Source organism: Sceloporus undulatus, chromosome 3 (assembly GCF_019175285.1).
Source record: "Sceloporus undulatus isolate JIND9_A2432 ecotype Alabama chromosome 3, SceUnd_v1.1, whole genome shotgun sequence".
Lineage (NCBI taxonomy): Eukaryota > Metazoa > Chordata > Lepidosauria > Squamata > Phrynosomatidae > Sceloporus > Sceloporus undulatus.
In genome coordinates, this window is record NC_056524.1 from 73781326 (window position 1) to 73800396 (window position 19071).

General features: G+C 38.8%; 1 protein-coding gene across 3 annotated transcripts in view; it reads left to right on the forward strand.

Annotated features, from left to right (window-relative positions):
- DIPK2B (divergent protein kinase domain 2B) overlaps positions 1–19071 on the forward strand; it is a 37909-nt gene that overhangs the window by 139 nt on the left and 18699 nt on the right. The window contains exons 2-3 of one of the 3 annotated variants that reach the window (XM_042460874.1): positions 145–329; positions 8326–8590. In XM_042460874.1, coding sequence (XP_042316808.1) covers positions 145–329; positions 8326–8590 — 450 coding nt within the window. Of the gene's footprint in view, position 1; positions 330–8325; positions 8591–19071 lie in introns of those variants that run through there. The other 2 variants (XM_042460873.1, XM_042460875.1) reach the window with 2 other exon arrangements.

Below are 19071 nucleotides of genomic sequence, written 5' to 3' on the forward strand. Positions count from 1 at the left end.
ATAAAAAGCTCCAGGTCTCTTGGGCCAAATTTCTCCTGTTGTATAAATGCCATTGAGTTACAAACTGAGAGTGTCAGAAGCTAAGATTCATGCTGCTGTCAGATGTTGGAGATGAGGTCTTGTGTGCATCACCTTTCTCCCCAGATGCTGCTCTCCGTTCTTTGTTGGAGTCTGAACTGCTGTCTTTTCTTAGAAGCAACAGTCTCCCCATCTTCAGGGCCCCGGGTCAAACCCAGCTACAGTTTTGGTCGGACTTTTTTGGGACTTGATAAATGTAATGCCTGCATTGGAACATCAATTTGCAAGAAATTCTTTAAAGAAGAAATAAGGTCAGAATCTCTCCATATCATATATGAGGTGGGGACAAGGGGAAATGTTAATATAGGTAATAGCATTTCCAGTTCGCTTGAGGAGGAGGGCAGGGAGAAAGGGAAAAAACTCAAACATGCAATTTGACATCAGGTCATCATTGTCATGTGCCAGTTTGTCAGTAACCAAAATCACTTTATAGCTATCATAATAAATCCCCATAATTTATATTTAAATCAAATGACCAACTTGTCTAGAATAGGTTTGAACCAATACTATTCTTCACAGCCATAAGCTTTATAGAATTTCCAGTGGGCTAGCCACAGTGGTCTGTGGCAGCAAAAACAACAATATTGTGGCAGTTCAAAAATAGCACATTTTGTGAACAAATACTGTGTGCATAAAAACACTTTGGCCTGTGTACATTCAGTTTCATGCATGTTGAATAATGATATCAGAAAAAGTATGAAAGGACAGGATCCAGTTTGATTCCAGTAATTTTAACAGGTGCTCCAAGCACATGCTTAACATATCATTACTGAAATCAATGGAATTTATTCATATATCTTTTAGTAATACTTATGTAACCTTTCTTAACCTTGTCAGCTCTTGAAGCTGATACATTCTACTCTTGTAGGTTCTATTTTTCAAACACTCTTTTTAAAAAGTGCTATTCCATTTTGCAGCCCTGGATTTGGCCACAGTGGTCAATGCTTTAATTCTGTCTTCCTTAAATGACAGTTTTTTCTTTTATCTGGGGTTAACTACCCTTGAAAAGTTACAAATAGTGCCAAGGGCCACTGTACTATTGTTTGGTGAACAATTTAGAGACTACCCATAACTGGTCAAATACTAATGGCACAAACTTCCAACCTGCTTCATAGCTAAATTCAAGATGATGGTTTTTATCTAGCCACACACTTGATCTTAGCCAAAAGGCTGAGAAGCGATGATCTACCAAGTCTTAAATGGCTTGGAGACAGCATATCCTAAAAATTATCTCTGATATGAGTCTACCTAGAAGGACTAGAGATCTTCCCCAGAGCTCCTGTCGCATGTTTAACCACCCTGAGAGTTGGTACGTAAATAAGATAGGCCTCTTTCTGTAGAAAAACACCAGAGTTGTGGAACTATCTCCCAGGCTGTTTTCATTTCTACTGAGCTTTTTGGTGGAGAACAAGAATATGCCATTTTGTGTAGCCTTTCATGCTTACTTGTTTAAGACTACAGGGCCTAAATATCCTAAAGGCATAAGAGCCTATCAGATCTTGGAAGCTAAGCAGGATTAGTCCTGGCTACTACTTGGATGGGTGACTGCTAATAAAGTCCAGGTACTGCAGGATATATTTTAGAGGCGGGAGGTGGTAAAACCACCACTGAGTATTCCTTGCCTAAAAAAAAAATAAGAAATTCATGGGGTCACAATTAGTCAGAAGACAACTTGAAGACACCGGTACACAGATACACACACTTAGGACTGGTAGTTTTTGTCAGTTTTTAAAGAATATTTTCATCTGTTGAGCATTGTCTGTCAGCCTAAAAGAAGCTAAACAACAGCAGCAGCAGCAAAAACAAACAAACAAACCCAGCAAGAGTGATCAAAATCTGAAACAGAGCTGCTGAATAAAGCAAGTGCTGGCTGTCTACCGGACCCAATTACCTTTTCAAATCACTAGATTTTAACTAACTTTCTTAAAGTCAGAAATTGGTTTCTTCGGGTCATTAGGCAAGCGGGTGTTGTTGTTTTTAGGGAGCTCTCTACAGAAAATGATTTAGAATCATAAAATCTCCTCTGAATCCATCGTACAAAAAAGTTTTTTTAATGAAAGGGTCCCTATAAGTCAGAGCTGATATAAAGGCAGGGAACAACAGTGGTTCCCTTAAACATGAAATAGCTTATGGCTTCAGCAGTTGTTAATTTTGCCCTGATTCTACAAGATCACCTGAAAGGAAAGCACCTAGAGGGATGGAGAAAAATACAAAAATGCCATCACTGCTTTTGGGAATCTGCTTCCACAGGCATGTGCTAAACCAAAAACCAGCAGATCCTCCCAAAGGAAACTGCGCGTGGCTATTTCAGAGAGCTCACCATCCTGTTTCTCTTTCTGGCTGAAGAAAGTTCTTGACTACCACATGGGGACACTGCTAGAGAGAGTTGAAGAGGAGGAAATCTTTTTTGTGGTGGTTGTACTAAGAGGATGATTAGAAACTCAATGGGAGTCCCTCTGCTTTTCAAATAAATCCTGAGATTCTTAGGAAAGTTAGCAGGAAAGGATTGGCCCAGGACTAGATGTGCCATTAGATGAGGGTGAGGAAGCTGCATCAGGAAGCAGATTTGGGCTGTCATTAAGGCTGGCAAATGGTTAGGTTTTTAATTTGTTATCATTGTTTTTTGTTGCTGCAGGCTGAGAGAGATCAATAGAAAACTGAGGAACATGCAGCCCTCCAGATATTGCTGGAATGTACCTCCCAACATTCCTAACCATTGGGTAGGCTGATTAGGGTTCTGCGAGTGTCAGTCTGAAAACATATGGAGGGCCACATGTCCTCCACATAAAGACAGAAAGATTAAAAAAACAACACACTGTTCTAATCCATTAGGATGAGCATTGTATAGTATAAGAAAGAGGAGCTCTCCTTATCCCTAAAGTAAAGAAAGAATGTGCTACTGAAGTGCTTATAGAGTGCCTATTCTCCATCATGCTATATAGCCCAGTGCTACTCTGGATATTTTGCTGATATTCGGTATGGTGTCACATGTACTGAGATAACTGAAATATATTTTGTACTTCAGCAGAGCAATTTAGCCTGCTGAAGCTGATAAAATGAGAAATTGTGAGAGGATATGTACATTTTCCTAATATTTAACACAGAAGGAGTCATAAATGCTATGGTAAACTCATCATAGAATTGTAGAGTTGGAAGAGACCACAAGGGCCATCCAGTCCAATCCCCTGTCATCAGCATGAGACTATCCATATGAGACCTTCCTACATATCCTAGTCATAAGCTGTTGTCTATAAGCAGAAATGTGCAGCACATTGCTGAAAGAGAGAAGACATATGTGCTGGCTGTGAAAACTTGTGCACATGCTAGTCCCTCCATAATACTTCCCCAAATGTAATTGACTACATCTCCCTTCAACCCCACCCAGCATGCCATCCAGTCTGGAAAGGCTGCTCTAGAATATGATGCATGGCACTCTTCATTGTTTGCAGCCTCACTCTGCTCAATCTAGTTGAGCTCTTCCCTACAGAAACTTTGGATGGAAGGCTATCATAAATAAACTGCTATTGCATGGCTTGCAGAGTTGGGGACTGTTGAGTAAGGACACCTAAGATTCCAGCCCCTCAAAAACCTACATTATGATATCCATCGACACAGACATGTTTTATTTATTTCCAGTCAGGCTTTGGAAAGTGCTGCCAGTTTCAGAGCATATAACATATGATGCAGAAACCTGAACGAAACATAGCAGGCACAGGGAAAAAGTGGTAACCAGTGCAGGTCTGCTCAGTTATTCAATTAAACTCTCATATCATTTCATGCTACCCTTTTCCTTATTTTTGTCTGGATTAACTCTCATTAGCAAAATAAGATCGCTCAGTCCCCCACCCTGCTGCGTAATGTAATTAAGTGGTCTATCTGATATGCTCTAAAGCCCCAGATGAAGGAACATGATATAAGAGTGAACGATTATTCTGGTACCACCCTTGATGAGTCTCTATCAAGCATGCCAGGTCATTGGTGAACTGGTTAAAAATGCTACCTGGTGTGCAATTAAGAACAGATAGAATCATGTTCCCACAGACTTTTCACTTTGCCCTAAAGGGTTCTGGAAGAAATTATCCCTTTTTAGCATATATGTGTTTGTGTTTGTACTGATAGGATGCTGCAGTTTTAAGAGATTGTATCAAACGTTTGCAATTATGAACCACTTACACACAAACTGCTTAAAAGCCTTTATCAAGATTATCCTCATAGGAACCCTATTACTCATCCTTGGGAATTCCCAATTTATAGATGTGGGATTGAGGCCAAGAAAGGTTCAGTGCTTGCAGCCCTAGCATGGGGATTTGAAATATAAAATCAAAGGGAGAGCTACAAAGGCATACAGACACGTTACAGTGCCAGAATTACTGCTGAAGGACCTTAGCAGAACATTCGACAATTGATCCAGGCATTTGTTGACCCACCTGCCTCACAATTATCCCCTACCTAGCCAGCAAGCTGGTGGACTCCAAGGGATAGCAGAATATGGGTTCCACCTGAGCCACTGCATGGTTCCCTTGCTGCTCAGTGTGTGGGCAGGTCTGTCAGACTCCACGCTGTGCCTGATTATGAAATCCCTCATCTCAAAATCCCTGAAAGGAATGCCTGAATTGGAGGAGAGAGGCACACAGGCCCCATTTCCCAAAAACCTGGATCTGGACCATTCCTGTGAACATCAGTTAATGTTGTGAGAGAAAGGAGGAGGTTCAGAGCAATAAGTAGGGTGCAAAATGAAACAACCACAGTTCCAGAGCCCAACTAATGGTGTTAATGCAACCCTTCAACAAACACATTTGGAAGAAGGGAGGCTGAGGAAGGATGGCCAAAGACTAGCTCAACAGTGTGGCTAGGAGTACTTAAATATCCCCCAGGCACTTAGTTCTGAGTTACCTAAACTGAATTTAGCATTTTCATGACTGGACCAAATGGCTCATATTCAAATGAGGTTTGACAGGCTTCCTAAGGTAATTTGCTAATTTAATACTTGAAGGAGCTAAGTGTGAACCTGAAACCTACAGTCACCATAATGTCAGCATTACAGATTTCTCTTCCCCAATATTGGAAAGAGACGATAACTCAATGACAGACTTTATATGTTTTGTATGTTCAAGATCCCAAGTTCAGATCCCTGTCAGTGACCACTGAGCTAGTTGGCAGACAATGTCCACAGAACTCAGCTAGATAGACCAATGATCTCAGTACAGTATTAGCAGTTTCCTACATGCCAATGGAAGAGACTCCTATGAAAACACCCTCAGATTTCCTGAGTCTTCAGATTATATAGTTATACGTTTAGAATGGTGAAGCTGCCATTAAAAGCAACTGGTTTGGTTTCCAGGTTTGTTTGTTTTTTAATTGTCTCTGTTCATGGCATGAAATGTCTGCACTTTGTAGGTAAAGCTCCTCCTATGATTATAACACCACATGAAGTAAAGCATCACTAAATTTGTCTGTGTCAGACTGCTGTCAAAGGCACAAGAGTCGGGGGTCCATTAAAAAACAGCTGACTACCTAATTAATGCTCAGTTAGCAGTTACTTACTGTCAGCGGTGTGCTAATAAGAGAGCAAATAAATGCGTGCTTTCTGGCAGGAACTCTTATCAATCAATATTAGAAACTGCAAGGCAGAGATAAACTTGTTTGCAACTGCTCTGATGTTATTTTATTATAAAATTGGAATATACAATTTTAAAACCAAAGTTATTTTTTGGGAAGGGACTACCACTTCTAACACTGCAAGCCACTATAGCCAATGTTTATGAAAGTATACAATGTGCGTAAAAATACTTTATTGCCATTGTAGTCATTTACAAGCATGGCAATCCAACAGTCTTCCAGACTCATTCAAAGAGTGTGGAATGAAGGATTAGATTTTATTCTTTTTTTAAATGGAACAAAATGCAATTTAAAATAAATTCGCCACCAAGGTTGTCACAGCCAGGCACATGCTGAAAGGAATCTACTGAGACTGCACTGAAGATTGTATCCAAAGGCATGTAAGGTCTTAAATCAGTTAAATCAGAAATTGAGACTGTGTACCTAAAATGATGGATTGTGTGCATTTTTTCAATATTCATTATAGAACAATTTCAGAGTAAGTGAAGTCAAATGTTTATATTTTTAATGGCAGTCACAGAAAACTTCTGAGGTGGACTGCTTTAGCTTGGTATTTTGGCTTCACTCAAAGGCCAAATATCAAAGATTCATCCATGTAAAATGTTTAACTTCTAAAGAGCTTCCAAATACTTTCAAGGTGGTGTAGGGAAACAGAATTAGATAAGGACTGGTCACCTAAATAATAAAAGCCAAAGGAAAAAATAATCACAAATGGACAAAACAAACATATTTACAAAACCAGAGTTTGACATGGTGAATTTCATTTGATCACATCAATCGATCAGTAGCCACAGACAATATACACTCGTACCTCCCAATTTGCAGGAGATCTGTTCTTAAACCTACCCGCCCGCGATCTGGAAATATCACAGATATTCAAGCCCCAATGGGGGCATGTTCCTGCATGTGCTCCTGCACATGCACCCCAGGCAATCACCCCATTTTGTCTCTCCCTGCTTGCCATCTGCAAAGGACCAAAACTGCAGATCCCAAGCTGGCAAATGGGGAGGGAGGAGTGTACATCAGTTAAGCTTGTGAGTGTTTCCAGTTGTCTAGAAACAGAGGAAAGAAGTGAACAGAGTAGAGGAACAAAGTGGTTACTTTTTCCAAAAGTCTAGGGCAGGGGTTCCCAACCTTTTTGACTTGCAGAGCCCTTTTCAGAATCATTTTCTATGGCAGAACCCCCAAAAGGCCTACCCTATGTCTTACAAGGAGCCCTGGTGGTGCAGTGGTTAAATGCCTGTACTGCAGCCACACACTCAAACCCATAAGGCTGCAAGTTCAATCCCAGCTAAGGGGGCTCAAGCTTGACTCAAGTTTGTATCCTCCCAAGGTCGCTAAAATGAGTACCCAGCTTGTTGGGGCAATTAGCTTACAGTTGTAAACCGCTTAGACAGTGTTCGTTCAGTATGAAGCGGTATATAAATGAAGCTGTTTGTTTGTTTTTTGTTTGCTTGTTTACAAGTTAATGGTGTTTAGGAATAGTATTACTTTTTGTTTCTTATTCTTTAATTTCATTCAATTTTTATTTCTTTCATTTTCCTGGAGCAGCCACGAAGCACCTAGGAATTGCCCGCAGAGCCCTAAGGGCTGTTTGGAGCACAGGTTGGGAAACACTGGTCTGGGGACTCTTACTTTGTGTGTCCAATATTCACTCTTCTTTATGGATTGTCTACATCAGATTATCACCATTACAGATGTTTTGGCTTTACAGTGATTCGTTCTGTTTTTTGTTTTGGTTTGGTTTGGTTTTTCCCCCAGAAGCATTCCTTCTGTGGTTGCTACTTCTTTACCTCTCACTCTGTGGACAATAGTTTATGCAGTGAAAACATAAAACAAAGGAACAAAAAAGGGAGGAAAGGATCTTATGCCTTTGATGAGTAGAATCTTCAAGCCTAATATTCAAAATCCTATAAAAATGGGTACTATTTAGCCTTTTTACAGATCTGTTTAGGAATCTGAGCTGAAACTTTGAAAATTTGGCAGAAGCTGCATCATCTCAATACTTAGCAGGATTGTGGCAGACTGCTGCAAAAGCTCCACTGGGTGCTGGTCTGTCTCTGGGCACAATTAGTGTTGGTTATGATCTATAAAGCCCTCTATGGCTCAGACTCATGCTATTTGAAGGACTATATCTTCCCATATGACCCTGCCTGAGTTCTGATATCTTCAGGGGAGTCACTTTTCTCCATCCCCCTGCCTTCACGGGCACAGTTGGTGGAAGCATAGGAGAAGGCCTTCTCTGTGACTGCTCCCAGATTTGGCACTCTGTCCCCAAGAAAGCTAGGATAGCCCCTTCTCTGTTGTTTTTCTGGCTGCAGGTTAAGATTTTTCTTTTTCAGCAAGCTTTTGGGAACTGAACTTTAATAAGAGAATGACTTTTTATGGTGCTGTCCTGTTCTTAATCTTTGTTTTAAATTAAGATTGTAAAAGGTTTAAATTCTGTTGTCGTTTAATACTGTTTTAATCTCAATTTTGTATGTTTTAACTATATGTGTTTTTATTGTAATGTTCTGTCTTTTGTGAGCCACCTTGTGTCCCAGTTTGGAAGAAAGATGGGGTATAAATAAAGTGATGGATGAATAGATGGATGGATGAACAGTGTCATATGCTTTCATTTGATGACAGGTTTGACAGCTGGCTTTCTTCCCACTTAAAACTCCCACCCAACTACCTCTCCAGCTACTCAGGGAACTACTCTGATGATACCAAAAGTTGGAGGCCAGTTGAGATCTCCAGATTAACCACAAAATATCAGCATGACCAGTCTGACAAGAGAATCTGTACTTCCCTTATCCACACTAAAAGCTGCAGTATTGAGAGAGCCTTATGGAAGACAGAAAGATTTCAGAAATGGCTAAAAGCAAAACGCCTCACCCCTGACTTGGTTCAGGTTAGTATTCAGGCTCTTTAGATACAAGATTTATGCACAGAATATTCTCATTTAAAAGCTGCTTACTGTCATTCTGGGGGGGGGGTATGTTTTATTGTTACAAAGGTTTGCATCTCCCTCAATGCACACACTCAAGCCAACAAGGCTGAGTTAGACTAGCATTCAGCTTCAGTCAAGAAGGAAATTGTGCAATTTACACACCACTGTCAAAACCAGGTGGGTGTGGATGGGAAAGGTAAACAGAGGTAAGGATTTGTCAAATAGTTTCAGATCATGGTGCACATAGTAACTGTTTAGAAAATTGGCCTATTCTATTGACTTGAAAATATAAGGGGGGGGGGGGGGAAAACGCCACATGTCTCTTCCTCCTCCCCCCCCTCGCAATTATTAAGGAATTAAACACACTAAATACACAAAAACATGTAAAGCAGAATTATTGCAACTTAAAATATAAAGTATTTTTCAGGAAGATTTTTAAAAATATGAGCTATCTGTTCTCAACTACCTTTTTTTGACACTTAACTTGAGGAGGGGAACCATTTATGGAAAACACGTGGCAATCCAAAGGTTGACAAATCAAATTGCCATATTAAGGATGTTTATTGTGTTTGACATGTGCCCAAAGAGCTCTACCCTTAGCCACAGTTCAAAAATTTGAGATGTGGAAACTTCAGAGATGGCCATTAGCAATTCAAACAGAAATCAAAAACCAATAGCAAAAATAATAATGTTATATGTTAATGTTATATTACTACACTAAAATACTTTCACTGCAAGTGAAAAATCTTTTCCATTATTTTACTCCTCACTGCCTGCCCCCATCCTTGTATTTTGCTTTTTGGAGAAGGAAATAGCCACGTGAATTTTTGAGAACCCTATTTCTCACCCACTGCATCAAAAACATTTTTCTTGTTTTTCCATTCTCCCATTCTTATTATATAATCTCCTCTCCTTTCTCTCCTGCTCTCTTTATTTTACTGATTTCCACATGGATCACAACAAAAGTCCCAAAGTTAAGACTCTTAACTTAAGAGCATCAAAATTCAGTTTCATTGGCCAAAATGGGCACTTCCATGGGGTGATCCATGTAGAACAAACATCTGAATATAAATAAGACAACCCCCCTTCCAAGTTTTCCTTACTACCTGTGACTTAAATCCTGTGATTCTCCCATGGTGCCCTTTTAAAATGTCCTTTTGTCAAAAATCCAAGTGATCCAAGCTTTGGGCAGACAATCAACTGAGTAACATAAAATCTGTTGGCTTATTAACACTGTAGCTTATTTAATTAATTAAAATATATACTTTAATGTATACTTTAATTCTGGAGAAATATTAATGCTGAAATTCCCATTTCAGTCAACCACTAGTTTAATTAAGTTGTACCTTTTGGGGCCAATTTAATTAATAATTTAATAATTATTCATTGCTTCCTATAACTGCATACTCCCACCAACAATTATCCCATTGAGGTCCATTCATGTTCAAGATAGCTATTGAGACAAAGCCAGTAGATTTCTGACCATTCCAAAAACTGATAAAGTGATTCCAACTTTCTTGAAAAGAGGGAATATCATTTGATTGTTCATGCCAAAATAGTTTAAAGGCTGTAATTTCATGCATAAGCATACATTCCCAAATTCTCTCTCTCTCTCTCTCTCTCTCTCTCTCTCACACACACACACACACACACACACACAGAGTTAGACTTTAGGACTATATGTCAATTGCCATGCTTTAACTAAAAGCATACATGCAGCAACCCCATACTGCTGTACATGATGAAAATTTGAATCAATGTAAGCCACAAAACAGCAAGATTATCTGCATCCTGTGCAAAGAGAAATATGCAAGTGATCATCTTACCAAGGACCTTATTGCATGAGAAAAGAAAGCTGAAATGGAGTGGGAGAGTAGCTGCTTTCTCCATGCCTCTCCACATGCTACTGTAGCATTTCCATTCTCCTTCCTGAGGGAGACTGTGGTAAAACCATGCCTTTTTCCAAACAGAATTTTCCAGCATGACAAAAGGCACACTTTTATGATCATCTACCTTGGGGAAAAAATGGAAGTGGTACAACAGCATGTGGAGAGCCATGGAGTATGTTGCTACTCTCCCACTCAGCTTCAGCCTTCTTGTGATAAGGCTCTCTGCTAGACAAAAACATTTTTGCTGTCAGGGACGGAAAAACAAATGGCAACCCCCACTACAAGACAAGAAGACTCGCACCCAGTCCTGCCCAAGTGATTCTGGCCCCTGAAGCAGTAAGTCCCTCTAACACCTGTCTAGCAGCAATACAATAATGATAAATTAATAACAATTTGCTGCACTTTGATGATACCCCAAATTAGCACAACCACTTTGTCCAGTGATAGGACTGCCCCTGTCTACCCCTGTAAGTTATTACTTGGTGAAAGTTTATCTTTTAAAAAATTATTAACACAGAGATTATTTTGTATATATAAAACATACAAATCAAACATAGAAAAAAAGAAAAAGAAAAAATTAATGAAGTATATCTACAAAGAATGAAAGAAAGTACACTTACACTGACTTCCTTCCCAAAAGCATTTGGCTATACTTGAAATTATAGTTTAACTTCCTTTGAATGTTAATAAAAATCTCCTTCTACTTCTACTGACTTGTAACTATTATTCAAATGCACACCTTGATAAATACTTCCATTTTTGTTTTTAAAATTCAATAAACAAATTCCACTCTTTTAAAAAGTTAATTGATTAACCAACTTACCCATCTCAACATACCCATTAAATTTTATCAGCCAGTCTTCTTTAATTGGTGTTACTGAGTACTTCTATTTTTAGAGCATATACAGTTCTCACAGCTCTAATCATATACTGCAAACTCTACTGTGATATCTCTTCAATTGTTCAGCCAACATTCCCAGCAAACACAGTTTGGGTTTCTTCTGTATAGGAATTTTCAATATATCTTCCATCATCAAATGAATCTGAGTCCAATATTGCATTGGTATTTCACATGTCCCTTCATGAACAGTTAATAATAATAATAATAATAATAAAACTTTATTTATATTTTCCTGATGAATCGAGGCAGGATCACAACCCAATAAAATACACAGAGTACAACAATAAATTACAGTAAAAAATTAACTACTAATTCCATTAAAACAATTTCTATCGAAAATGACAGTGGTGTGGAAAAATACAAATTCATGGAAGGAAGGAACAGTATTTCTTATATGAGGTCAGATGGATAAGCTTGCTGGAAGAGATCCGTCTTAACCGTCCTCCTGAAAGCATCCAGTGAGGTAATAAGATGGATCTCCTCTGGAAGACTGTTCCATAATTTTGGAGCTGCTACAGTAAAGGTACTTTGGGAGGTTGAAACCAATCTGGTTGTTTGTAATTCTAGTTGGTTCTTCCCTGTTATTCTGAGAGTGCGGGGAGGATTATGTAGGGAGAGGCGTTCCATCAAGTAACTCAGGCTCAAGCCATGTAGGGCTTTAAAAGTAATAACCAACACCTTATACTGTGCCCGGAAGCTAATCGGCAGCCAATGAATAGATTTTAACACAGGTGTTATGTGGTCAAACCTTGATGTCCCAGTGACCACTCTGACTGCCACATTTTGCACCAGTTGAAGCTTCCGAACTTGGTATAAAAATAACCCCATGTAGAGCGCATTACAGAAATCTAAACAAGAGATTACCAGTGCATGTACCACTGCTTCAAGGTCCTTTTGGTCCAGGCAGGGTCACAGTTGGCATATCAACTGAAGTTGGTACCAAGCACGCCTGGTCGTTGCATCTATTTGAGATGACAACTGTAGGGATGAATCCAAGAGAACTCCCAAACTGCGAACTTCATCCTTTAGGGGAAGTGTGACCCCATCTAGGACTGGTTGACAAATCTCCATCCCTGGACTTGGTGTACCTATCACGAGTACCTCCGTTTTCTCTGGATTCAACTTGAGTTTGTTTTCCCTCATCCAGCCCATTACCAACCCAAGGCAGGCATCCAGAGGAGAGATGCCATCCTTAGACACTGCACCAGTCAGAGACATAGAGAAATAGATTTGAGTGTCATCAGCATACTCATGACATTACATCCCAGTTATCTGCATATGCTGTAAACTGGATATCCAAAAGTGGGGGAATTATAGTTTCCTCTTACATTCTGACCAGTCATGATCTTTAAAATCAATGGACCTGCTGGGTTGGCTTATTAAACTTTACAAGTTAATGTGGGGTCAGAGGGAGCTAGTTGGTGAAGACTATGATGACTTTGGAGCCAACATATTCAAACAAGTTGTCCTGGTGGTCATCCTGGAACCTATAGAAACACATTCCCATTGGATCCCAAGTGTCAGTAAAAGTAATAACCTGATCTTTAAGGAGTTCCAGGAGTTCAGGCCAGTGACTTTTCCAAAGGACAAAACATTGCCTGCTGCCACAGCTGATGCCAGCACCAATATCATTCTGTGGGGCCTGATGTTAACTCAAGGTAGATGCAAGAACCTTGCCAGAGTATCAGATACACATTGGTGGCCTAGTGCCCAGATGCATCAGACTAGTATTCTCATATTTCTTTAATCTTACTCCTATATAGCAGCATATGTCATGCAAGAGGAAGTCTGTTGGCCTTTTTAATAAATTCCTTCAGAGTCACACACAAGTTGAGTGAAGAGATATATCGTGTGGTCTGCCCAGAGTTACTGCTGCTTCAGGACAGCTGCTTGGAGTTGCAGTCTCCAAGGAGCAAGAGCTAAAGAGGGTGCTGTTCTGTTTTGTTTTTGTTTTTTGTTTAGGGAGAGTTCTCATTGTGTTGAAAGATGCAGTAGAAGCAAAGTGCAGCAAGGGGTGTTGTCAATTATTACAGCCAAGGACTAAAGGAAGAGTTTGAGACTGGAGAGAAAAATCTAGAGAGTTGTATAGGAAGGGATTTTTATACATATCTGCAGTGCTGTTACTATTTTGTCCCATAAAAAAGAGGGGACAATCCAATTGCTCCAGTGTGAACCATTTAAATGAACAACATTTCTGAACCAAAGAGTGGAGAAAAGTGATTATTGAGTAGGTGTCATCAGGACCAGCTGAAAACATTATGTTTAGAGCTGGGAAGCAACTCACTTTTCTTACTAGTTACTTTGGGGAAATTCATTCATTTATTTATTTTTCCCTACCAAACTGGAACAGATATAGATACAGAGAGAGAGAGAGAGAGAGAGAGATGTAATCCTGTCTGCAAAAGTCATGGCTGTACACTACATGGGTGTGCTAATTCAATCTGAACAATGGAGGGAGAGGGACAGAAGAGAGACTGTTTTGTGCTGGGTAGATTTGCTTTTGGCTTTCTCATTTTCTCAGAATTTCCAGAGTACAATATCTGACCTGGCCACTTGGGGGAAATTAAGAGGATTTTCTTGTATTTTCCAATGGCACAGTAATAACAGTAAGAGTCACTTATTAGTAATTAATATGTCAGCAAGTTCCCTTTTTGTACTGTTGTATGAATAACAAGCAAATGGTTTGTTGAGTGATTTCAGTAAGTAAGCAGTTCCTTTAAAAAAAAAAAAAGCAGTTATCGTGAACTCCAGTTCAGCTGCTAGGCAAAATATAAGACTGTGCCTTTTCTCCATTTCATGGACAGAAACTGTCTGGGCTGAGTGCTGTTATATTACTACAGAGGTGACACTAATGCGTGTTGGACACTCTTTCCTCTCCCCTCTTCTCATATATATAAGTTTTATTACATCTAATTCAAATGTTACCATACAATTACCACAAGTTCTACATTTCACATGATACATTCCATAATATGATAATTTTCTAACTAAATTGGAACTAAATTCCCAAATCCTCATATGTATCCTTTTTTAAAAAAATTAATGCTGTCCCCACAGAAAATGGTATGGTGTCCTGATATGCATGTTCAAAACTCACTCACAGGGTTTCTTGGTGCCTCTTCTACTTAGATAAGTGTATAGTTGCATTTAATAAAAGATGATATAGGATTCTGGTATGAAACAATAATTTTATGCTACCTCATCCTAGCAATTATCCCTGTATGTCATAAACTGTACAAAAACTGGATTCAAAGTGATGCCATACATAATTTAAATAGCCCCCAGTTAGTTCTTTAACTGCAATTCACAATATTCATAATAAATTATCAATTTTAAATTTTGCCCATTAGGAATATATTTCTGAAACCAATTCTTGCAATGTTGTTTTCATGTTAATGTAACCTCTTTTGAAAGCTGGTGTAGTGGGTAAGTCATTGGGGCCACAGGTGAGGAGGTATCTGGTTTAAATCTTCCACTGTTGCAAACTCACAGAAGTGGTCTCATGCACAACCTCTCTACCCCAGCTTGCAACATGGTCTGTGTTACAAGTTGTAAGGATTACTACTAGGAAACAGAGCTGAAGTACTCTGAACATTCTTAAAGTAATGGTAAGAATTTTATTGCTGTCTTCAGCTCCTGAATACAATATACATTTCTATTATTGGTTTTGTTATCCCTAGTGATTAACATTGAATTGCCAGGTTACTGTTTTTCAATTCATTTGCACTGTATTTCTAAATTAGGATTTATCTGCTTAAGTATCTGAAGAATTCTACAAAACATATTTAAAATATGGTATTTTAAAATAAACTCTTTATCATGACTTGAAGTCACATATTTTATCTTCTTCATTTGATTTTTATTATGGATGCATGACAATGTTCCCCAGCTTTGTTCTTTCCTTTTACTCACACAGAGGTGCCACCAATGAAATTAAGTATAGCAATATTTTCTTGGATAACAATTACGTTCCAGATGTTACGCTTTACAGAACCCAACTTGGAATATTTACCATAACTCCCAGAATCCACCAGCCAACATAGCCAGTGGCTGGGGGATTACTGGTGTTATAATCTGTAAAGAAAAAAAACCCTCAGCTTTTCATATAATATCCCACAGGTTTAAATACAGCCAGGATAGCAGAGGATTCTGTTCATGTCACATTTTAAAGGGAACAAACTTAATTCATATTTCCCTGACTGACATTGTGGATCACAATACAGGCCAGCTAATTAACAAAGTGAAATTAATTACAAAAATAAAATAATATCACCAAATTACAATACAAAATGTTTAACTAGCATCAGCTCATTTTAAACACCAGTAATAGAAAGAGGGGCCCAATTGTTGCCATTCACCTCGCTTTCCTTCTCACTTTCATTGTGCTGAATTGTGTTGGCATTCTATCATGCACAGTTCAACTGATGCCATTTTAATTGACTGAATTGCCATTAGAAAACTGGACAAATTGAACATGTCTCTCTAAGTCTGGTTTGTCAATAAGAGCATCATTATGTCTTATTCTTTCCACTTGCAATTGTGTTATGAATTTCTGTCTTAGGCTGTTGTAGAAACAGCATTATGACACCATGTGTTGCAAAGCTTTCCAAAGCTTGCTGCCCACACAGGCACTAGCATCCCTGCAACAACAAAAAAACCGCACCTAATGTAACTGCAAAGAGAAAATTATTCATTCTTGTCAAGGAAATTACTCTCCTGCCCTTTGGATACACACATTTGGTTATATATGATAGAATAGCACTCTTAATGTTCTGTATTGGGTTAATGGGAGATGTTCTTTGTGTACTGATTTCAACTGACAATTCATAAAAGTCTAAGTACATTGTTTCATAAGCTCATCATTTTATTTTCTCCTTGCCATAATAAAAATTCAGCTGAAAATCCAATAGCAACTGATTTGGCCCTCCATTTGAAATGCATAACAGTGCTAGCCATAGAAGGTTTGTGACCAGTTCTGTTGTGGACAGTCAAATCCAAAAACACTTGAAGCATAACTTTTATTAATGATTTTGACTTTGACATATTGGCTTTGGCTTGCAACAAGAATGATGATCTACAATTTGGTGACTGAAGTATTGTCCTGAAACATTGATTTTGGACAGGTTCAGTGTTTGGCAGATCCATATTGTTCCAGACCAATGCTCCATAAAGCAGCTGCCCTACTACTTTTGCTTGATAAACTTTGAATGTAGTTGGAAATAGTTGCCCTCCTTTGCCAGAATCACCCACACCTTTCATTGCTCAGTAAACATTTTCTGTAGCTGATTCATTGTGAGCTTTCAAGGGTCCCTTGAAAGTGATAAAGGTAATCCCTAGACAAATTTAATCTTAATAATAATAAATAATAATAATAAAAATAAAAATATTTCTATATCACTTTTCCGCAGTGATCAAAGCGGTGTAGTAAAATTATTAAAACAACATAAAATTAAAACCACATTACATTAATTACAATATACAATTAAAATCCAATTCATAGGTGTATGTAAGTGAGAGGGAGAAAAGGGGATCGAACATAACTTCAGTGAACATGGGTGAATGCTTGGTTAAAGAGAAAGGTTTTAAGTCTCTTTTTAAACAGTTCAAGGGAGGTAATGAGACAGAGCTCCTCGGGAAGACTATTCCAATGCCTGGGGGCCGTTACTGAAAAGGCCCTCTGAGAAGTAGTAACATATCTCAAAGTAGGGACTTCAAGCAAGTTCTTCCCAGTTGTTCTGAGAGTGCAGGGCAGATTATATGGGGAGATATGGTCCTTCAAGTAACTCGGGCCCAAGCCATGTAGGGCTTTATTGGTAATTACCAACACCTTGTATTGTGCTCGGAAGCGAATAGGCAGCCAGTGAAGATCTTTTAAGATTGGTGTTATGTGGTCAAACCTGGAAGGACCAGCAACCAATCTGGCAGCCATGTTTTGTACTAATTGAAACTTCCGAGTTTGGTACAAGGGTTGCCCCATGTAGAGCACATTACAGAAATCCAAACGAGAGGTTACCAGTGGCAGGGTGATGACCATTCATAGTCCATCCATGATACTTTTGATTTCTTTAAGCAGCCATGGCGTGTGTTTAGCTAATAGATAATAATTCAGATTTACAATAATTACAAAAAAAAATTCCTTCTTCTGAAACTCCTATTATGGAAAGTTGCATACAAAATACATTTGCTGGGAAATTGCTTTGAAAAATCTTGCAATTCCTAGAAGGTTTTGTATTTAAATAAGGTTCTGTAAAGGTAGGCAAGCTGAATAAAACAGCATGATTAGGGCAACCATGGAGTTGCATGCATTTGGCATTTCCTATGGTCTAAATACCCCAAAGGGATCAGATCCTGTCTGATCTTGGAAGCTAAGCAGGGTCATCCCTGGACAGTACTTGGATGGAGACTGGCAAGGAATACCAGGTTTTGTGGGCTATACTTCAGAGGAAGGAACTGACAAAAGCATTTCTGTTAATTCTTTGCCAAAGAAAACCCCATGGAATTCATGAGGTCACTGTAAGTCAACAGGCAACCTGACAGCATATGCACACAGGTGAAGGTGCATATGAAAATAAGCACGTTTGTTTACTTAGAAAAATAAAATAAAATTACAATCTGATGCTTAAAATACGATAGACTGAATATATGAAAAACTTGAACTGACCAGGAATAGACTGAATGACCCAGGCTTACAACTTAACCTTATTAGCTGCCTATTAGTCATTACTGGCTGCCTATTAGTTTCCGGGCAAAGTAAAACGTGTTGGTGATTACCTTTAAAGCCCTACATGGCTTGGGCCCAGAGTACTTGAGGGAATGCCTTCTTCCCTATTGTCCGTCCCACACACCAAGGTCCTCTGGAAGAAATCTATTACAGCCAAAAAAAATCTAGGCTAACATCAGTTTCCGAGAGGGCCTTTTCTATTACTGCTCCAAAACTATGGAACGACCTGCCGGAGGAGATCCATCATATTTCCAGTCTGACAGCTTTTAAGAAAGCACTCAAGACGAATCTCTTCCGGCAGGCCTTTCCAACTTAGTTACCCTCCCCAGATATAGAGAGATTTGTCCCCTCATCTGTCTATTCTTCCCCACCTATCTTTCTGCCTATTATTTTTGTTTAATGTTTTTAATGTTTTTATACTATTACTGTTTAATTCTGTTCTAATACTGGGAATGGGGGGGGGTATTTCTAGGGTTTGATTTTTTTTAAACTCTATTGTAATTTGGTGTATTTTACCATTGTAACCCACCCAGATTCTTCGTGATTGGGTGGGCTAGAATTAAATCATTATTATTATTATTATCTATCATGTGAATGAGATGCTTGTAGGGCTAACAAGCAAAATAAGACACGGTCCTGGTCCTCAGATCCTTATCTTTACATCATCCTTGCCATCTTTCTAAGGCATTTGGAAAAGTCAACATTTTTTTATTCCTATTCCTGTTCAAATCACTGCTGCCTTGTTTGATCAGAGAGAGAAAAATCTGTAGTCCAGAGTTCTTTTTGCAGCAATCTCCAAAAGGAGATGCTGCCTGCAAGCTCCAGAGATGTCAGATAATTTATCCTAAAGTGAAAATGAAATCAAGTTTGGAAGTTCATAGTCAAGCAACTTGAAAGGTTTGGGGTAGACACATATAGGGACACACTTTAT